This window comes from Chanodichthys erythropterus, chromosome 13 (genome assembly GCF_024489055.1).
Source record: "Chanodichthys erythropterus isolate Z2021 chromosome 13, ASM2448905v1, whole genome shotgun sequence".
In the NCBI taxonomy this organism is placed as follows: Eukaryota; Metazoa; Chordata; class Actinopteri; order Cypriniformes; family Xenocyprididae; genus Chanodichthys; species Chanodichthys erythropterus.
In genome coordinates, this window is record NC_090233.1 from 2,318,273 (window position 1) to 2,340,938 (window position 22,666).

Here is a 22,666-nt window from a genome sequence, read left to right on the forward strand (position 1 = left end):
TTGAGGTAATCGGTATAAAATTGTTTTTGAAAAATCAGTTTTTCTTCATTCAAAATTTGTATACAGTTGGTAGAAATTATATTTATGGTCATGTGTTACGTTTCTTTGCTATGGTGAGTTTAAATTTTCCCCCAATAATGAAAATTTCGCCTATACAGACGACTGCGAAGACGTTGTTGTGATTATCTTTCAGATAAGAAAATGTGTTTTTCAGGTTTCTTTTGCTAGGTTTATGTCCTATATCTCTTACTGATTCCATACCTATTGGTAAGCAAATAAAATTATTAAAAGATCAAAAGGTTTAGGTAATGCTTTTCTATAGACAGTTGGACGATGGACAAGGTGTGATGGCCTAAATGTGTTTATTTCTCAGGTATGTTCAGGACAGAGTGCCATGATCGTCATTTCTGGTTGTCTGTCAACTCAAATTTTCTTGGCCACAAATTTAGGTTTGAAGTTCAAGGTATTCAGTTTTTTGTTTGTTTGTTTTTTTCATTTTTCTTTTTCCTTTTCATTAACTGAATGTTCTTGTCTAAATTTAAGAAGCTTGAATACATCAATGAATAGTTTATGGTTTGAAGCACATTGTGTGGGTGAATTAAGGTAATCTGGGACAGTTTTTGCCATTTTGCAATTTAAAGTCAGCACACTTGTTGACCCACAAATAACACCTCAATCACAGGACAAACAACTAATTTATCATAATGACTTACTTGATCTTAAAGGGATAGTTCACCCAAAAATGAAAATTCTGTCATCATTTACACACCCTTATTTTGTTCCAAACCAGTTTCTTTCTTTTGTTGAACACAAAAGATGATATTCTAAAGATTGTTGGTAACCATATAGTTGATGGTAGTTGATGGTCCTACTTCCATAGTAGGAAGAAAAAAAAAAATTACTATGGAAGTCAATGGCTATGGTCAACTGCCTGGTTGCCAACATTTTTCAGAATATCTTCTTCCGTGTTCAACAGGAGAAAGAAACTCCTACTAATTTAAAACAACATAAGGGTGAGTAAATGACAGAATTTTCATTTTTGGGTGAACTTTCTTTAGGGGTTGAGTAGACTTGCTTATGATGGAGAAAAAATTTACACCTCAGAGTTTAAATATAAAACATTGTTCATTGTCCCAGGTTACCCTAATTTGCCCTGCATCTGGTAATTGAAATTATGTAATTGTCTTCACTCTCACAGCAGACTCTGAGGTCCATGAGGTTTCTGGTCAGTGGGCAGCAGAGTGTGGCTATACTATGACTCTTGACTCCTGGGGTGACTTGCTACTGCGTGTTTCCTACCTGGCCTGTCTGGTGGAGACCCAGGTAAGATATACTCAAATGTCACTCAAAATAAGGCTTTTCTATACAACAACAGTTCAAAGTCACTACATCTGTCAAATTCTTAAAAAAACAAAAACAAATAAATAAATAAATAACTGTAAAAGTTCTACAGCAAAACGGTTAACCAATCAACAGGTTACCTTAACACATACTGAGAAATTGGTAAATGGTTTAACATTGCATTACATTTATTTAAATGTTTTATGCTAGGGAAGGGGGGGAACAGAACTCGGGCACCATAATATGTGAAGCATTGTCAGGTGTTTTTTTGTACAGTGAATTTCTAGCAACAGCAATCAATTCCCCCTCCCACCCTATACCCCGTATGGTAATTATGTTTTTATAAGCCTGAGAGCACAACGGTTGGCAATGTTGGTGGTTTTTGGTTTCAGAGGGAGGCAGAATTTCGATTGCTTGTGTGGTTTATAAATCAGGACTCAAATGGGGAGGAGATATCCTACCCTTTACTGCTCACCTGCCCTCTTCAGGTCCCATGGGGGCCTCGGGAGCTTGTCTGTGAGCAGAACTACATGGAGGTGGAATGAATCTCTTATATTTTGTATTTATAAATTTTAAATTTCCAAATATAAAACCATTGTGTAGAAACAAAATTCAATCCATTGATGCTTTTCTATTCCCCTAGGTGTCTGTGCTGAAACAGCTGCCTCCTAATAATCACATGGGCACAGCGTGGGTAACCCCAGCCCCTGTAGTAAGAGACTGTGTGCATTTGGACAGTTTGGATTTAATGTGTCTGAAATTATCATGTGTCTTTCATGACTAGCTGCACCTGTGAACTGAGTTAACTTCCATTGTTAGGTTTTGACTAATTTTACTCAAGCCATTGTTTTTGAGCCAGCCATTCTTGCTATGCAGCCCTAAGAGATCTTGCTCCCTGGTGTAGCCTGTGTTTCCCAGGTTTTTATTTATTTATTTATTTTTTACCTTTTGCTTGCTCACTGGGTGATTAAATCACTGTCTGTTGACTTTTTTACAGGTGAGTGATATGACCAAACTCTTAAGCACAATATAATATTCAACCAAAAACTTGGAAAAGCAATTTTCAACCACAGTAAAGGATGGCATCACATTATATTAATTCTGCCTGAATTCAGAGACGCTACTTAATTACTGCCATAAACTATATTCCTCAACATTGTAGCTTAAATGATTTCTAATTAAATTTGGATAAAGTTAAACTCTCATCAGGCTCCTTGACTTTCAGATATTTTACAGTTAAGACAACCTAATTGTATCTTCATTGATGCTTTTTGAGAATTTATTTATTTATTTTTTAAACAACAGAACAGACCATTATCTGCCTGAGTGTCAGACTTTTCACCCGTGATATCTGATCATGTTTTCATTAAATGAAATCTTTGCGAATCGCTTGGTCTCTCTTTGAACAAATCTGACCAATGTTTAAATTTCTTAATAGAACAATACAGATATATTTTAAATCTCTTTAAATCTATCAATTGCACTGATGACCAGACAATACTATAAAAAGTATATAGCATGATCTAAAATCTGGAGGATCATGTGTATCATCGTATATCGCCCAACCCTAAAACTTGCTCTATGATAAAGCACTAAAAGGCATTACATACAAAACCGTATGACTTTCTGTAAACCTGCACTGAGCCAATGTGTATTTTGAAATGCACTATACAAATAAACTTGACTTGATTGTCTTGGCCACTCAGATTGTAATTCTATTTGGTGCTGCTACTGGTACAGAAATTACACAATTCACCCTTTAAGTGTTGTGTAGCCCTCCCCAGCTATCAATACGGTACTTTTTTTTTTTTTTTTTTTTGTGGATCATCTTAGGAGCTAGATGACGGTTTGAGGGAATGGAGGGTGGTATTCCGCATACCAGTACTTCATCAGGAGGGTGGCATGAGGGAGGAGACCGTGCCAGTGAGAATGGCACACCTGCTGGGCTACCACATTAACACCACCGACAGTCGCATCCTCCTGCGTTGTGCCTACAGATCCAAACTGGCATACATGCTACAGGTAAAGGATAAAGCAGAGGACTAGATTACTAATCCTATCTAAACAGCAGCTCGAGTTAAATGATTTTTCTACATCTCAAACTTTTTTTTTTTGGCCACAATGATCATTTGAAATGCTCTACATGACTGCACAGATATTTGCCCTAATTTGTCATCTGGAGGAGTTGAGGCTTGGTGCTGGTTTTTGGCAGTCGGAGTTGACAGATTTTACATAAGATTACATGATGTACAATTGAAACACTTTCCAAACCTGTTTGATTTTGAGCCGATTTTAGAAGACCTCTTGTGTTGTCTAGTGTATTCCAGCCTTAAGCTGCTAGAGCTTATCTTAAAGGGATAGTTCACCCAAAAATGAAAATGTGATGTTTATCTGCTTACCCCCAGCGCATCCAAGATGTAGGTGTCTTTCTTTCTTCAGTAGAACACACATTATGATTTTTAACTCCAACCGTTGCTGTCTGTCAGTCAAATAATGCTAGTGGATGGGAACTTCTACAATAACAGTAAATAAAACTTGCTTAGACAAGTCCAAATTAAATCCTGCAGCTCGTGAGGACACATTGATGTCCTAAGACAAGAAACGGTCGGTTTGTGCGAGAAACCGAACAGTATTTATATAATTTTTTACCTCTAATACACCACTATGTCCAATGGCATTCATAACTCGATTCGTTTGGTCTGATCGCGCTCTGACAACGGCAGTGATGTCTCGCTGTCATTGAAGTATATGCGCGAGACATCACTGCCGCTGTCAGAGCGTGATCAGACCAAACGAATCGAGTAACGAATGCCGTTGGACATAGTGGTGTATTAGAGGTAAAAAATGATATAAATACTGTTCGGTTTCTCGCACAAACCGATCGTTTCGTGTCTTAGGACATCAATGAGTCGTCACGAGCCGCAGGGTTTAATTTGGATTCGTCTGGCGTGTTTTATTTTCTCTTATAGTCCAAGTTCCCGCTGATTTGCATTATACCACTGACAGACTGCAGTGGTTGCAGTTAAAAATCATCATTTGTGTTCGACTGAAGAAAGTCACCTACATCTTGGATGCGCTGGGGGGTAAGCAGATAAACATCAATTTATTTTTGGGTGAAACTATCCCTTTAAATTCTTGACATTGGTTTAACACCAGTTATTAAAGGAATTGACCCTGATAGCACACGTACATCTCAGAGACGTCTATTTGATGTGTGTGTTTATGTCTGGAAGACGTATTTTTTAGAGTGTTTGCTCATCTGCAATACGTCTATAGGACGTTTCCTTTCAGATGTCAAATAAACGTTTAGAAGACATCTTTAAGATGTTTATGATTTAGAATGTTTGTAAAACTGACATCTTAAAGACGTCTATCAGATGTTTGTAAACAGCAGATGCTTTCCAGATGAAGTGATCTTTAACAGACATCTTGCAGATGTACGTGTGCTATCTGGGGAAGAATACTCCACCCAAAAATTTTATTGTCATTTACTCACTTTTATGTTGTTACAAAACTGTATGACTTCATTCTGTGTAACATAAAAGGAAATATTTAGAAGATACTTTGAAACATTGAAACCAACTGAATTCTAAAATATCAAAGTGATATTTTGTGTTCCGCTGAAGGAAGTCATACAGGTTATGAATGACATGAGGGTGATAAAAGAAAAGTCCACCCAAAAATGAAAGTTCTGTTAAGTCAGTGCTAATGTTCCTTGGTATAAAAGTCTAAATTTTAATTTCACTGTGAGCTGTTAAAAGTCCTTGTTTGTCTGAATGGTTTCAGTTGGGTGAGACTGATGTGGAAGTGGTCAGTGCCACCATCTTGTACAAGCTTAAATGGACCCTGTTGACTATGGACATGTCAGTGGCCTGCACTATGAGTATGTTGTTCTTCCTGTCTCCAATTTTAGTCCTCCCAGTCAATATATAGCTCATAAACTGTTGCTTAAGATCTACTATGTTTCTGAACTGTTTCTGATCTCTTTCATGCAAATGTTCACCACCTCTTCAAATCCTTTTGTAGGTCAGGCCCGAATGGATGGTTCAGATGTGTTGTGGTCTCTCCCACGCAACCTCCCCCCTCTTGTCCATCCTCCCTTCATAGAAAAGGGCCTTAAGTTGGGTGTTGGAGGACGTTACCTGTCTGAGTGTGTTGCCCACCAGCGTGGTTACATGATTCATGACAACAATGGAACATTGGAGATCCGTATTCCATTTGGTGCCGAAGGAGGATTTATCAAGGTATCCCAGAGATCATATGCCCTCAGTGTTTAGTTTGTGTGCGTGTGTGGTCAAATAAAAAATTATTACTATATTTTCACTAGTGGGTGCAGGAGGACACTATAGTTCATTTATGTAAGTGACGATGGCAAAATAAAGTAAACTGACACATTATACCCAAAAATTCTTCATACAGTGGACTACCAGTAAAATTTATAAATTTTGGAACCAAAAATTATTCAGACACTTTGACCTAACCATGTTTTGCTGGCGTGTTATCTGACATAAGATTTTTTTTTTTTAACAGTTTAACTCTGAGATCTTGTCATTTTATTACCATTTTTTTTTTTTTTTTTAACTATAGTGAATAAACTGTATTAATGAATGAAATGTTCAAGGTGTCTGAATAAATTGATAAATTTTGGTGTGTGTGTATTACACATTTGTTCCTTTACCCAAATAAACTAAAATTTAGTGTCTCTGTTACCAACTGTCTAATACCCCCCCACCCCCCACCCCCCCCCCAGAGTCACGCGATTGATGGACATTACTCTCAGTCATATTTTGTGGACGTCTTCCTGTTGCGTGAATGGGAGGATACAGCATGGAGTCTGACTCGTCAACGGACATTCAGAACACTTTTTATTTATCGCCTGCCCCGACCAGTCACGCTTATTAACAGTGAGAAACACAAGCCAAATCACTTACACATTTTTCTGTAGCTGCTATGTTACTTTTGTCTCACTTAGCCTGACTATCTCCATGAAGTCTTGTCCACTTTGCATTATGGCAAGGTACCACCTACTTGCAGAGGTCAAGGCCATCTCTCTCTCTCTGCCAATGTAGAGACCGTGCCCTCACAGGGAGAGTTTTCCATTTCCTTGTGCTGTTTTCCTCATGATGTTTCTCTGGGGAATGTGACCGTAGCAGGTCAGCTGGTGCTCTGGGAGGAAATGGAAAGGAATGGTGTTCGTCTCTCTCAAAACCCTTTCCCAAACAACACATACATGTATCTGTTTCAGATGCCCTTCCATCATCCAGTTGTCTCACAGAAGGTGATGGACCACATACATTTGTCAAAGTGTTTTTGTTGATATTTTTTATAAAGAATGCATCCTTCCCTCTCTGGTGGTTTAGTATTTGGGAGACAGGTTAAGAAGATACACTTTCTCTGGGGTCTTCTCTTTCATTCTGTCTCCTGATGGAGAGATCTACAACTATCCGGCTACTGTTGAGGCAGACCTGCAGGATGTAGGTATGTAATGTCCACCCACAAAAAGTTAGTTTAACACTAATTTTCACTAAGTGCAAATAGCCCATTTTGTTGGCCATTGGCCAAAGCTATTTACACTTGCTTTGTCAACCATTGTATTGAGACAGACAATTACTAAAGAAACTTACCTGGTAACTGGAAAAGTGGCATAGGGAGCAAGAATAACAGATTTCGCTTTTGACGTGACCAACTCGAGTTTGAGTCCACCTTAGGGTTAGGTGTAGGACTGGGTTTTTGGGATGGGGACAAGTAAGCTCCTAGGCAGCATCAATTTATGATTGTAATAAAAATAATCATTTACACTGAATGTTGTCATTTGTTGGAAATCTTGGAAGCGAAGACCAGGAGACATGGATGCATCTTCAGCAGGATTCTTTATTGAGAACACGTGCTGTCGGTAGCTGCAGTCATCAAATCTAACTAAGGCAGTGTACATTGAAGTTTATATACATTTTAGGGGGCAGTGCTTCGGGATAGAGACAAAGCACCAGGGAGACTACCATAGAAAGCATGCCTATGAAGTATTCAGGTATTGGAACCTGCCCCAGACTCTAAAGTGTCGCCAGTCCTAATCCAATCAGCATACCTATTCAAAGAATCGGACAGGGGCTCCAAGAGACATTAATGACAAAAGGTGAAAATCTCAGTAATCTGACTCATTAGACATAAAATAAAGAGGACAGGAACTGGCAGAAAACTCTTGCTGGAAACTTTGCTAAACAGAATCATTCATCTGATGTTGTCATCTTTACCTTAAAATGCTAAATACAATATACTTCACCTTTAGTATTTCATGTGATGTTATGTCAGGACGTAGGACCATCAGATCTTAAACAGATTCTTAAATTTGTAATCCCATACATTGCATACTGTTTTGTAACGTACTACAAAACACTGAGGTTCAAATAGTATCTACTGCTATTATGGCATCCGACTAGTATGTGTATAGTGCAAAGAAAATTCTTTTGTTTTCACTTTGTGTAAATTACATCTTTTGCTGTTTGCACATACAGATAGCCTCTCTTAAAAAAAAAAAAAAAAAAAAAAAAAAAAAAAAAAACCTGTACATTATAATGTTGTGATGTCTTAAATTCACTTATGGTATCTAAAAATATTTTATTCCTCAACAAGTGTGTATCGGAGTACAAGTTTCTTGCCATAGTATTAGTGCATCCGGTAACACTTTACAATAAGGTTCATTTAGTTAACATTAATTACTTTAGTTTACATTAACTAATAATGAACCGCACTACTTCAGCATTTATTAATCTTATTGTTAATTTCAACATTTACTAATATATCCATAGATGCAAACTCCTCACCTTTAGGTAAGAACTCACTTTTTTGAGATCAAAATGGGTCACCTGTGGGATTTGCATAGATCCAATGAGAAAGTGTTTTATGGGGGGTAGGGGGGTCTTACAAGGTTATCCTGCATAGCATTTTATTATTTATTACATGAGATTTTAACCAAATGGTTTTTTTTTTTTTTTGGTCAAATGTTGCAACAATGTTAATTTTTTGCAAGAAAAATTACAGTTTTGAACATTTAAGGTATTTTTACCTTTTTGTTTTATTTATTTTTATTTTTTTATTACCCTGTAAGTAACTACAAATGAGCATGTAAAGCCAATATCTTTTTTAAAAAAAAAATTGTGCTCACTTTTTTTTCCCTCCTTACCTGTTTGCATCCCTGTATATTAAAATCAAGAGTTGTATTTTTAACATTAGTTAATGCACTGTGAACTAACATGAACAAACTATAAACATTAACAAAGATTAATAAATACCGTAACAAATGTATTGCTCATGGTTAATTCATGTTAGTTAACACATTAGTTAATGTTAACATAAACCTTTATTGTAAAGTGTTACCATGCATCCAAACTAAATCCACCTCCTACATGTAGTTTCTGGTTTGGTACCACTGTCCACTGTTTTCACATTATTAGTTTTTCATGTGAACCATACTCTTTCGAACTAAATGGCTAGAGCGAAAACCCCTTAAAAATAGTACATGAATGCAGCAACAAGTCTGAATCTGTCCTTTATTAATGGAGCAATTACAGAATGCATTTGTTTTTATCTGTCCATGTTTCTCAGTACTGCCAAAGCTGGAAGGAGAATGTACAGTGCGAGGTGTGCGTACATTGGCTTACTATGGTAATTTAGACTCTTCTGAGTGGAGTTTGTATGTAGGAGGAATGAGGCTTGACTGGGAGCTGGTGGAGCTGGGGGGATTCTCTCTGGATCCGCATGAGCTCTACCTCAGCCTGGAGGTGCCACTTTATGCCCCTGGCATGGCCTATGAGGTACATGAAAGGCCCTGAGACCAGCCTTTATTTATTGAAATCATGTAAGATGATTGGTATCAACTTTAATAGTTTAAACACTGAAAGATCAATATAGTGCTTTCCTTTGTTTCTTAGGGCTTGGGACTGCAAGGTCTGTTAGTGAGTGTGCTGGTGAGTTTAGTTCATCTGGAAACAGCAGAAGAACAGACTCATGTGCAGCGCTGTGTGTTCCCTGTGAGAGAGTTACTGGGTAATTTATACAAACCACTGTACTCTTGAGTGATACATACTGGAACTTTATCCAGAAGATCAACAAACATGTTCCTTCTCTGTGCAGTGTGTTTGCCTGATGGAAGAATGGTGGTGATGGTTGACACAGCTGGTGCTTCTCCCCCAGTGAACCCCAATCACACAGCCCTCTTGGATCCTGCCTGTAGACCATTAGAGACTGACCACTCCAGGGCCATATTCAGCTTCTCCATAGACTCCTGTGGCACTGTCGCAACAGTAGGAGCTTGTCAGCCTCCGTGTATAGAGAAATATTGAAAAGTTTTTAATTTAAGCAATGCATAGTGACTGTATTTTAGTCTTGAAGGGATGATTCACCCTAAAATGAGAAATTATCCCATGATTTACTCACCCTCAAGCCAAGGTGTATGATTATTTTATTTCAGACAAACACAATCTGAGATGCACTATATTGCCAAAAGTTTTGGGACACCTGCCTTTACATGCACATGAACTTTTAATGACATCCCATTCTTAATCCGTAGGGTTTAATATGGAGTTGGCCCATCCTTTGCAGCTATTACAGCTTCAACTCTTCTGGTTTAGGAGTGCATTTATGGGAATTTTTGACCATTCTTCTAGAAGCGCATTTGTGAGGTCAGGCACTGGATGTTGGATGAGAAGGCCTGGCTCGCAGTGCTCTAATTAATCCCAAAGGTGTTCTATCGGGTTGAGGTCAGGACTCTCTGCAGGCCAGTCAAGTTCCTCCACACCTTGCTTTGTGCACTGGTGTGTAGTCATGTTGGAACAGGAAGGGGCCATCCCCAAACTGTTCCCACATTGTTGGGAGCATGAAATTGTCCAAAATGTCTTGGTATGCTGAAGCATTAAGAGTTCCTTTCACTGGAACTAAGGGCCAAAAGAAGGCTTGTTATGAAAACTGATGATTCATTTTGGGTTTTTGACTTTTCTTCATAACTCCATTTCCTGTTCCCACTTAGGTTTCACTCTATCACTTCTCATTTTCCAATTAACGATTTCAAATATTCTTAATCATAATGTATAATTAATGAATTAATATTTCCCCTTTGAGCTAATATTGCTACAATGCGTATGGTCGTCCGCTGGAAGCTAGTTATTTGAATTTGTGAAATGTTATATATGGATATTTTTCTCATACAACCAAATACCCTCTGGAGCCGTAAGTATTGATATGGATGGATGGATGGATGGATGGATGGATGGATGGATGGATGGATGGATGGATGGATGGATGGATGGATGGATGGATGGATGGATGGATGGATGGATGGATGGATGGATGGATGCTTTCTTCAAAATGTGCCCCAAACACCCCCTCCCCCCACCCCCTCCTTCACAACTACTATAAATCTTGGAGGACTAAGGATATTTTTAATTATATCTCCGATTGTGTATGTCTGAAAGATGGTCATATACACCTAGGATGCCTTGAGGGTAAGTAAATCATAATTTTCATTTTTGGGTGAACTATCCCTTAAAACATTTTTCATCTAAACTTGAAATTTTGAATATACTTGGTTCACACGTTTATTCAAAGATGGTTCCTCTATCAATTTCCTCTATCTGTGCACTTGTTACAGTGTAATTATAAGTATCTATATTAACATGTACCTACTATAGTGTTAGAGTTAGGAATAGGGTTTTGTGTAGGTTTAGTTGCATGTAATTATGGATAATTTACTGTTAATTAAGTACATGTATCAGGGACGCTAAAATATAGTTACCCATTTTTGTAATGGCATATTTATAAATATTTACTTTTTTTTTTTTTTTTTTTTTTTTTTAAAGCATTACCCATAATAATATTGCATTGTACTATTTACTACCTTTTTTTTTTTTGGCTTGCAGAACTTATATATTTTAATTTTTAAACATGTTTTAAATGCAGCATGATGGTGATCAGGTGATTTACAGGAATGAGGTGAGAAACACGCCCCCTTTTCCTCCACACCTGAGACCTCTCAGCCAACCTCGACTATATTACAGGTATAAAACCCCTTTCTAATTAATAATGAACCCATAGTGCACAATTTGACGGATGAATACAGGGTCTTGTAGAGAATGTCAAATGCGCATTGAACAACTAAATGGGGCTTACGAGAAAGTCTATTTCTTAAGTAGTGATGCGCTTTTCCTGTGCAGCCCCAGCTCGTTAAGCACTTAAACTTTCAGACACATTCCTTATTGAATTCTCTGTATTTCTCTTGGGTTCAGGGTTCCACTTGGCTGTGTCCATCCGGAAAATGGAAATCGCACTCTTGCCATCTACCTGCCATCTCATCCTCCTACACCTCCACCTATGAAACGCACACTCAAAACAGCCTCACTTTCACACACAAGGCATCTTGAGGACAGAGGTAAGGAACAGATCAGTCATTCACAAGATACCAGTTGTAACAGGTAAACAACCTACTAAGGTACTTGGGGACTCTCTTGGCAGACAATAGTAGTGCAACGTGCATCACAGGCCATTTCACATGGTATCTGCCTCCTTTGTCTTCTACCATGCGACAGATTATTTGAAAACTAAAGTACTGTTGTGTGTAATTGGACAAACTGCCTTTTCCCTTCCCATTAGTCCGTTTTTATATCATAGTTATTTTGCTATGCACTGTTATTTGGTTAGTTTTTAATTAAGTTTGTGTTGTGGAACATTTATTGTGCTCACAATAGAAAAAAGACAGGGTAGACCCAGCCTGATCTGCCGGCGATTTGATTTCGCCCGGCAACTCAGTCTGGAAACCCGTACATTCATTTCTACTGCTTCTGTTGCACTTTTGCGGGAACCAATCACAGACTGGCTTATCCACCTTGCTCGCTATTGGCAGGTATAACAAGATGACTATAGAGAAGCGACTGCAAGCACGACCATCAATCCAATTCCTTTTAACCTCTCGACGATGCTGAATGACTTCTTTAAAACAAATTGCTCGATTGGGTGTAAATGCTACTCACTTTCATGTTTTTTTTTTTTTTGTTTTTTTTGCACAACCTGCAAAAATCGCTTGATGCCATTGCTGCTTCTGCAAACCGTTGATCAATGCTACAAACCAATACAAACTAAACCTGTCTGGAGTTTTCGCATCGCTCTGCAAAGTACGTCACCCGGATCGTTGATCTGATTGGTTGAAGGACTATCTAACTGCGTGAATAATGCTAGTTGATCACGCCTTTTGTGCAGTAGAAAATACATAGACTCCTCAGACCAATGTTCAATTTTAAATTGAGCTTGGTCTGGTGATAGCCAGACAACGTTTTTGTGTTTCTAGGATGGAATTGCAGGGATTTGTGAGATTTGTTATAGAAGCTAAATTACTGTATTGGTTTTAATTTAACAACATTTTTTTTAAAAAAAGGCAACATTTCAATGACCAATTTTTATAAACAAAATCAGATTTATATCATTTAACATTATTTATTGAAGGGTTACAAAAATAAGGTTTACATTTCAACTAGTACTTCAAAAAAATTACATCATAGAGGTTCAGCTGACAAAGTTTGGGAACCCTGGTTCTGAATATTATATTTCTCAATTGCACTAAAGCTAACAGGCTATTAAGATTAATGTAACTTTACATATACATGCTTAAAGCATTAATTTCTTTATTCAATATACTTACAGATCAAAAAATGCACTCCATGCCAGCTGGAGGATGACACCCATAAAGGTAATCATGTTTATTATTATTTAATCATGTATATTAAGGTAAATCTGCTCTTATTAAAAAAAAGAAAATGCACATGAGTAGAAAATGTTGTATTGGGTGACCTGTGAATGGGGCGTTTCTATACTCACCGGCCACTTTATTAGGTATACCTGTACTGCTTGTTAACGCAAAAGTCAAATTAGCTCATAACATGGCAGCAACTCGAAGCATTTAGGCATGTAGACCTGGTCAAGATCAGTGCTGCCAATTAAGCAATTTTGTCGCTAGATTTAGCAACTTCCCCGCGACTTTTGATACTTCCCAAAATCTATGAGGAATGTTTCCAGCACATTGTTGAATCTATGCCAAGATGAATTAATACAGTTCTGAAGGCAAAAGGGGTCCATCTCGGTACTAGCAAGGTGTACCTAATAAAGTTGCTGGTGAGTGTATATTGGCATTAATAATCAAAAACCTTTGAGACCTATTGCCTTGGACACGTCATAATGCAGAGTAAACTCCAAGACTATTGTTGTATTCATTTTTATCCAAATTGTTTTCTTAACATTGGGGTAAACCATGGAAAAGGAGTTAACTGAAAATATTTTTGTTTTTTTGTGTGTTGAATTTATGACAAATGTAGCAATAACAACTTGCCTGCACTGTTTCTATGGAGCTGAAGGTGGAGCCTGACAGCATGATGAAAGGGGCTTGTCCTGTTACCTCATGACAACAATAGATCTGTCCAATAAAACTTTCTTTTTGATTAACAATCCATGCTTCCATTTTGACATTTGTAAAATCCTCTTGATTTACTTCATTTTTCTAAAGATGACATTGGTAAAGGGGTTTACTAATTGGCCCCAACTTCCCGTTTCAATAGGAAAGGTCACACACCGGACAGAGTTGTTTCTCAGACAGTTTCATGGAGTCTTGAACAGTCAGTTTTTTGCATATTAAAAAAAAATCAAAGAGTGACCGGAAACTATTGGGGAGAGACGACGAGTAAGCTGGGTAGCGATTACCACTGATACTTTTAGGATAAGTCAGTTGGTGTCAACTTTGAGTGTTTTGACTTGTCTGTGAGATTTGGTACTGCTCTCTCACATTCCGTCGTCTCTGATGATCAGTGGTTACTTCTAGCACGTTCTCTGCTGGAAACCAGCCCTTCTTTCCATCATAGAGACGCATTCCTTCATACCAACCTTGAGGAGTGGAATGAACATGGAAATTAGTTTTAGTAACTGTTTTGAGTCCATTTAAGAATTTAAGGGATTTTATTTGTACCTTCACTGGTTTTGCGCAGCACATTGATGACATCAGATGGCTCTAAGCTAAGCTCGTCTGCCTGTTTTGCTACATATTGACTGATGCACTGCACTTGAGGACAGTCTGAGAGAGAGAGAGAGAGAGAGAGAGAGAGAGAGAGAGGGAGACACAGACACACACGTGCATACACGCACGCACACACACACACACACACGTTATTTATGGAGCAGGATGCACTGTGTAACAAGAACCTTTTATAAGAAGCTTCCCCTATTATATTCTGGATAAGTCTGTTGTAATTAATAGGATAGCAAAGTTTTTTTTTTTTTTTTTTTTTTTTTACCCAGTGGAACTCAAAAGGAGCTTTACATCCCAATTTTTGAAGCTTGACAGCTACTGGTCACCATTTACTTTCACATATTGAACTCAACAGCATTTCTGCTTATGTCATCATTTTGTGTTCTATGGAAAAAGTTGAAACATTATGGCATATAAAATGGCATGAAAATGACCACTGATTTAATTTTTTTTTTTTTTTTTTTTAAATTAGAAAATGCTAGATCACGGTGCAAAGTTTCCCACAGTGTCTGTGATGTAATAAATTGAAAGCTTACCCCAGTCCTCATAAATCTTCTCCTCACAAAGTGCTCCATTAATCGATGGGAATGCAGCCATCCACCTATGCATGTCTGACCTGTAGAGAGGGTATTAACCAGTGTTTTTAAATTTTTAGTCATTCATACCTCGCATTCTTTTTATTTCATAGAATAGAATAAAGCTCATGAGCTACATAAATCTCACTCTGTGTTGGCTTTGAGCAGGTGTTCACAGGTGTGACCCCGATGGTTTTCCAGGAGGGTCAGACAGAAACAATGATCCAAGTGTGGTCCAAGACCATTTTCTGTAGCCTGCACCTGAACCAGGGACCGATGAGCATGATCGATCACCACAAAGCGGTCTGGACAGCCACTGAGAGGAGGAGGCAGAAAAGGGCACCACTTAAGGTCAAAGATTCCCATGATTAATTCACTATATTGAGCAATGTTGGGAACCTGCACCATTGCACATTTTGGATGTCTCCATCAGTCACACCCAATTGAAGCCTTGCAGTCTCTACTAATAAGCTGAGTTAAATCATGAGTGGGATATTTCTGATTTAAGTTTTTATAGCCCGGTTTCACAGACAGGGCTTATACTAAGCCAGAATTAGGCCTTAGTTCAATTAGGGCATTTAAGTAGCTTTTATAAACATGCCCTAGAAAAAAAACATTACTGGTGTGCATCTTGAGAAAAAACAAGATGTCAGTTGCAAATTTCAGTGCAAGTTGCTTTCAATTAAAACTGCTACAATATGCATTTTAGTCTAGGACTAGCTTAAGCCTTGTCTGTGAAACTGAGGGTATGTTTCTTAAAAAGGTGGTTACTAACAAATTGCTTAATGCAGTGGTCTCAAACTCAATTCCTGGAGGGCCACAGCTCTGCACAGTTTAACTCCAACCAGCTCCAACTCACACCTGCTTGGAAGTTTAGTAATCCTGAAGACCTTGATTAGCTGGATCAGGTGTGTTTGATTAGGCTTGGCGCAAAACTGTGCAGAGCTGTGGCCCTCCAGGAATTGAGTTTGAGGCTACGTCCACACGAAGCCGGAGCTTACCTTTTTTTCCCTCGTCTCAAATGCGTTCACACGAAACCACTGAAACGACTCAAAACGATGTAGTATACATGCCAGACCATTATGTGGCGCTGTAATTCTGCCGCAGAAATGGACTTAAAGCAGCGAAGAAGACTTGGAGCATGCGCATAAACCTTGCGCGCTGAATACAAACTTTAGCAAAGCTTAGAAATAACACTTTATTTTGGTTCAGTAGCTTCTGCAGCACGAACACAAGCATGTAGAGTCTGCTATTGCTGTTGTTGGTAGTGTTTTGTGGTGTTAGCGCGTCTGACTAGGGTCGGCACCTGGGGTGATGACATCATCGTTTCAGAAAATATACGGATTGCCCCATCCACAAGACAACGCCAAGCCGGCGTTTTCAAATGTTTCCCCTCTAGGACCAGGTTTCAAAAAATACCGGTTTCACCTTTCGAAAACGCCGGATCCGTGTGGACGAAACGCCTATCCGATAAAGAATTTGTGCGGTTTCACTGAAACGCGTCTCCGTGTGGACGGGGCGACCACTGGCTTAATGGGACTATAGAATCGAAAAAATATTTTGTCATAACATCTGCAGTTTAGTTTAAAGAGGAATTATTGTGCTTCCAGCGCTCCTCGCTGCCATTAAAACAGCGTGTCAGTGGAAAAGTGATCGAAAGTAGCACATCTACTATGATATGTTATATACGTACATACCTTTTTATAGCCCATTCATTAAAAAATAAAAATAAAATAGTAAATTCAAAGTATTTGCACCTGGTTAAGAATGCTGATAATGATAATTCAGGTTGATGCAATTTGATTTATTGGGTGATGTAATAGGATAATTTAGAAGTTTTTCATTTTAAATAGTTATTGCTATTTGGACCAGCTGGTGTCGCCAAAACACATACTCTTCTAAAAGAGTGCGTACGCATGGTCAAGAGCATCCTTACAGTGCGCACTTATTTACGCCAAGTTTATTTTTTATAAATCCCGATATGTGCGTGGAAAAATGCGTACGCATATTTCTATGCCCATTTTGTGCGTACGCAACGTTTATACATAAGGCCCCTGGACTGGTAATCTGGCATACCGGGCAAATGCCCGGTGGGCCGACGCACTTAAGGGCGGGGCCGCTATATGATATGATTTTTTTTAATAAACATAAAATTGGCCAACGACCGGCCCATTAAGCAGGGACAGCGGCCCATTGGTTCATTTTCCATACTGACACTGGGCTGGCCCAATCACATCTCTTAGACTCCACCCCGTCCCCTCTGTTTCGCCAGAACATCTGTGGATTAGGAGGATGGAGAAACAAAAGTGCAAGTGCAAGGGGGGTGCGGAGAAGTTGCGGGCAAAAAAATAAAAAGATGTAGAGGTTGATGCCTCAACGTGCAAAAATTACTGGCATGTTTAGTGCAGTTACTGTAGCTTCAGTTTCCAAACCTACAGTACCTGACGTTCAAAAACAGGTAAACAGGTGAACATAGAACATGGAGGAGACCTGTAAGGCAGAGGAGCAGCAGGTGTCTGACAGTGAAGCCAATGAGGGACAGAGTAAGCAGGAGTAGGCCTATAATAGAAGCGGTAAGCAGGGTAGTTACATGATTAACAGCGAGGGACTCATGAGGCGACGACGACGAGGATGCTTAAATGAATGAATATTATAAGAACATAATCGTCGTCGTTATTATAAAGTCAGACTGTCACCTACTGCACTGGTCACTCAGTCAGCTAAAGTCAAATAGCACAGCAAGTTATTTTGCACTGTTTTTTGTAGTTAGCAGTTCCTTTGTAGCTATCATAGTTCACTTATGCAGTAACGGCCCCTTCTCATAGAAAAACCTGAAATGATGCAATTTGATTTTTCAAAAAAAAAAAAAAATCATGTTGTTATTATTATAATGTAGCTAATATTACTGATGATGTGTTTATTTCACAACGAGACTATAAGTGTCTATTTATAGCTGTTAGTCGTGATGATGGTCTACTAGATCTCACTTTTCGGCTATAAAAAGTTATGTTTTGTAGCTTTTGTACCCTATTACTCTGGTATGAACACTTGGTTGTTTATGGCAAGTGAATAGCATGAATATCATTTTATTAGGACGTTTTTTGTGAGTAATTTGGTAGTATAGTTTTCTTTTTCATTGTTTTTAATGGGGAGTACCTAAACAATGAGAGGTAAATGTTTGACACTTAAACAGGGGTTTGTGCTCTTTAAAACAAAGTATATTTGTAATTGTAAATTATAGATTTTCTGCTGTCTGTTTCATTGAAATTATTATTATTTATATTCTTTATAGAATTATCAGTATTCTACATCCACGTTCTAAGGGTTAGCTTTTATATCATGGAGCACATTGTCCATAGAAATCCTACTCTTACTAAGTGTACTTTTAATAACTCTACCAAATAATTGTAATACTCTGGTGGGTGCTGTCCGACCGATTGTGGTGGGCCGGTCTGAGCAAAAATGCCAGGGCCATTTTTTTGTCCCAGTCCAGCCCATGTCGTAAAACTCAGAAAAATGAACACGACGGTCCAATCAGCCGTTATACTGTGCTTGCGGCGCGCACTCAAGAGTTGCATGCGCAAATGCGCCGGCGCGCGCTGCATAATTACGGTATTATACCGCAGTAAAGATAGTTTGCGGTTTGATATTCAGATTTCTTTTGGCTATAAATACGCAGTGCGCTGTCATAGACATGCAAATAATACCAAATATCGTTCTCCATGATTTGTGAATTAAGGTGACGCTCTCCTTTGGGCCGAAATCCGTTTTTTTTTCGTAGCGATTCTTAATTTTATAATGGCTATATCTCCGAATGTTGGACACTTGGAGGAATGAAACTGGTGTCCTCTTCACCAGCTTGATCTGTGAATTTTTTCACAGCAAAGCTCTTGTCCGTGAACCCCTTGGAAAGTCCGCCAGTAAGGAATGTGAAATAAATGCGTTCTTCATGTTTAACGTCTATTACCAATGAACATGCAGACTGCTGGAATAAAATAACATTGTTTTAGGTCGAGGGCCTCTGTACAAGGTCATTTATATAATATATTATAAATGACCTTGTACAGATAATGTACATCACTATTCTGATCTGTGAAAACTTTCACAGTTCAGTACGGGTCAGCTGACCCATCCCAGGGTCATGTACATAACTATTCTGATCTGTGAAAACTCAGTTCAGTACTGGTCAGCTGACCCTTCCCAGGGTCACTAGAATCACTTTTCTGATCTGTGAAAACTTTCACAGTTCAGTACGGGTCAGCTGACCCATCCCAGGGTCACTAGCATCACTTTTTTGATCTGTGAAAACTTTCACAGTTCAGTACTGGTCAGCTGATCCATCCCAGGGTCACTAGAATCACTTTTCTGATCTGTGAAAACTTTCACAGTTCAGTAAGGGTCAGCTGACCCATCCCTGGGTCATTAACATCGCTATTTTGATCTGTGAAAACTTTCACAGTTCAGTACAGGTCAGCTGACCCTTCCCTGGGTCACTAACATCACTATTCTGATCTGTGAAAACTTTCACAGTTCAGTACAGGTCAGCTGACCCCTCCCTGGGTCACTAACATCACTATTCTGATCTGTGAAAACTTTCACAGTTCAGTACGGGTCAGCTGACCCATTCCAGGGTCACTAGCATCACTTTTCTGATCTGTGAAAATTTTCACAGATCAGAATAGTAATGTACATGACCCAGGGAAGGGTCAGCTGACAAACTCAACTGTGAAAGTTTTCACAGATCAGAAAAGTGATTCTAGTGACCCTGGGATGGGTCAGCTGACCCGTACAGAACTGTGATAGTTTTCACAGATCAGAATAGCGATGTTAGTGACCCAGGGAAGGGTCAGCTGACCAAAACTCAACTGTATATATCATATTATACAAAAAACGGGGGGCAGAGCAAAGAGAAACACGACCACGAGATCAAATGCTATTGTGAAAGCTTTCACAAATCGAGCTCGACCTAAAACAATGTTATTTTATTCCAGCAGTCTGCGTGTTCATTGGTAATAGACGTTAAACATGAAGAACGCCTTTATTTCACATTCCTTACTGGCGGACTTTCCAATGGGTTTACGGACAAGAGCTTTGCTGTGAAAAAATTCACAGATCAAGCTGGTGAAGATGACACCAGTTTCATTCCTCTAAGTGTCCAACATTTGGAGATATAGCCATTATAAAATTAAGAGTCGCTACGAAAAAAAAAAAAAAACTGATTTCGCCCCAAAGGACAGCGTCTTAATTCACAAATCACGGAGAACGATATTTGGTATTATTTGCATGTCTATGACAGCGCACTGCGTATTTATAGCCAAAAGAAATCTGAATATCAAACCGCAAACTATCTTTACTGCGGTCTTTAACCGGAGCTTAAATAAAGCGCAGAAGAAACTACGAGCATGCGCCATCGTTGTTCTGTTGTAAATTAAGTAATGAAATTACCAAACATGCGATTAAAGCTGCCTCAAAACTGTGCATGCATGTATATGTATTTGCTGACATGGTTTTAAGCTATTGTTATCCAGTTTGTTGGCCTTAAAACGTCTTAAAAATGCACATGTACACCAGGGAAATCTAAATTTTCTCGGGGGAGCATGCCCCCATACCCCCATAGCAAACAAAATTTTCTGACCTCGATAATTACACTCGATAATTATGAAACCCTGCCTAAATATTCTAACGAATGAAATCTGAGGTGAACATGTATTTTTCCAAATGTGCGCACTTTTGGACTAAAAGTTTGTATGTGTATGCACTGTGATCAAAAATAAATGGGACCTAACGCGATTGAATGTAGAGGTTTGTGTCTCGTTATTCTATTAATAACTACCGATTGATTTTGCATTTCTATCAGAAATTAAGAATTATTAGTGTCATTGTAGACAGTGGTGCAAATATTTAAGCTATCTAATACTTAAAATCTCAAGGTTAAATCAGAAGATTTTTTGTAAAAATGTTTCTGTAACAGCTGCCAAAAAATAGTATATAGAATAGTATAGGCTATAGCTCCACTGTGGTTTTTAACAAATTAAAAAATAAAATAAATAAATAAATAAATCAAAACATCCCCCCTCTGTTTTTTTTTTTTTTTTGTTTGTTTCACAAAGTGCACCCATATATGAAAATGTTCATGTGCAATTTTTTTTACCTAGGAAGCTCGTATTTAGGATAATTCCTATTGCACGTGGAGGCAGAATTAATTGACGATTTTTCATGCACAAATTTTTGGTTGGGTGAGTGGGGGGCACTTCAAATGTGGCCACCCTAGGGCACCACACTGTGTTAATCCGGGCCTGGTGTTCCTTACAACTTGCCAAAGAAACCTAATCCATGGATATTGACATCGTGTTTCCTGACATTTAGATGTGCCTGATTTGATGCCGGGGAAATGCATAAAGCAAATTTGCCTGTGAACGCTTTATATAAATACAACATAGGTAGGTCTAAATCCAAGTGATTACTTATATCAATGTTATATATATCATATCAGATTATTTATATCAATGTTCTATATATCATATATATGTCATATCATCCGTCCCTAAAAAATATATCTTTTTAGTCAGTGTTTATTTAAAAACACCCAATTATGCAGAATATAAGATGGTAAATATTTAATTGATGAGTTGTCAATACAATATATAACAATACAATATATAGGGTATGATTTTAACCCAAAATCCAACATTTTGACACAAAATCATAACTGCAAATCCACGTTTCTCTGCCTGGAGTCCAGTTGCTTCTGTGAATTGCAGCAATCAATTTGCTCGGCAGTCTGTAAAAATATACCTCAGATTTCTTGTCAGATCTATTTGTAAAGCTCTTTCCCATTTTGAATGTGTTTTGTGTGTTTTTCGCAGCATTCACTCTGAAAAACAATGCATGCATTTTTGCCAATCAGTGGCCGTAACCACAGTCACAACAGCAGACTGTTATGTCTCGTGCATACCCTCTGTAACCCTAGGATTTTACCTAAAAGTTAACAGAAGGTATTTAAAAACACTTAATAACAATGTTTATTGGGTTATGAATCTTTAATTCTTTATGATGTGAATATAGGTATATGCCCCTTTAAGAACATCGTTCTGTGGTAATGTTTGGTTGTATCTTACATGGGGAAAACGTGGGTTTTACAAGCAAGTTAGTTTATTCTTTATTGATTGATTGGTGGATTATTTTATAAACCCGCCTGACACCTAGCTAGAGGTGATATGTTATTGGTTCTTGCGAGTTTGAGGGGGCGGGGAATGAATGCGTGCGGGGTCACACTGCTGTATGTGTTAGTGGGAGAATCATGATGAATCCGACCAGGATTGATTTAATTTTTTTAGGCTACTTTGATTTGCAGAAAAGTGTGAAGTAGTTTATTCAGCAGATCGCTGTTGGTCCGTGTACGTTTTGATAGTTTGTTTTCCAATTTGAAATGAAATACGCAGAAACGAGAAAACGGTCGTTTCCCGTTTTTTCGTTTGTTAAAAAAAAACGGGAAAACGAGATTTTGACTCGATTTCACGGATAGAAAACGGAAACACGACTTCAAAACTCGTTTTCCACATGTGGGTGGTCATTACACGCCCCTATCTGCCGATTGGTCTATCAAATCTGAGCCAGTGACGTCGTCTTCAGTTCGTTCAACAAAATAGTCCTCTGCCGCTATGCCGCTATATCAGTACTAGATGTCATAAATCGG

At 38.4% G+C, this 22,666-nt stretch overlaps 2 protein-coding genes across 6 annotated transcripts in view; one reads left to right on the plus strand and one right to left on the minus strand.

Annotated features, from left to right (window-relative positions):
* Positions 1–13,774, plus strand: LOC137034618 (uncharacterized). Of its 2 annotated transcripts, XM_067407699.1 has the most exons (19): positions 1–113; positions 215–267; positions 374–463; positions 1,199–1,323; positions 1,734–1,877; positions 1,985–2,053; positions 3,175–3,363; positions 5,128–5,224; positions 5,368–5,585; positions 6,092–6,245; positions 6,411–6,619; positions 6,702–6,819; positions 8,941–9,149; positions 9,267–9,381; positions 9,469–9,638; positions 11,290–11,387; positions 11,616–11,758; positions 13,024–13,069; positions 13,692–13,774. In XM_067407699.1, exons 1-18 carry the CDS (start codon positions 85–87, stop codon positions 13,056–13,058), a joined length of 2,265 nt encoding a protein of 754 aa, XP_067263800.1. In that variant the 5' UTR covers positions 1–84; the 3' UTR covers positions 13,059–13,069; positions 13,692–13,774. The 2 variants fall into 2 exon arrangements, with proteins under 2 accessions (XP_067263800.1, XP_067263801.1); XM_067407700.1 differs by lacking the exon at positions 13,692–13,774 and having other exon boundaries at positions 6,492–6,619.
* arhgef15a (Rho guanine nucleotide exchange factor (GEF) 15) overlaps positions 12,845–22,666 on the minus strand; it is a 26,808-nt gene continuing 16,986 nt past the window's right edge. For 3 of the 4 annotated variants that reach the window (XM_067407698.1, XM_067407696.1, XM_067407695.1), the window contains 4 exons: positions 15,119–15,286; positions 14,932–15,011; positions 14,336–14,440; positions 12,846–14,253 (listed from right to left, as the gene is read on the minus strand). In XM_067407698.1, the coding sequence (XP_067263799.1) occupies positions 14,105–14,253; positions 14,336–14,440; positions 14,932–15,011; positions 15,119–15,286 (502 nt within the window). In that variant the 3' untranslated portion in view covers positions 12,846–14,104. Of the gene's footprint in view, positions 14,254–14,335; positions 14,441–14,931; positions 15,012–15,118; positions 15,287–22,666 lie in introns of all 4 variants that reach the window. The other variant, XM_067407697.1, reaches the window with a different exon arrangement.

Coding starts and splice junctions, on each gene's coding strand:
- LOC137034618 (XM_067407699.1), top strand. CDS start 85: ATGGTCATGTGTTACGTTTCTTTGCTATG. Junction 6,246..6,410: donor ACCAGTCACGCTTATTAACA/GTGAGAAACACA, acceptor CTGCCAATGTAG/AGACCGTGCCCTCACAGGGA. Junction 11,388..11,615: donor CAACCTCGACTATATTACAG/GTATAAAACCCC, acceptor TCTTGGGTTCAG/GGTTCCACTTGGCTGTGTCC.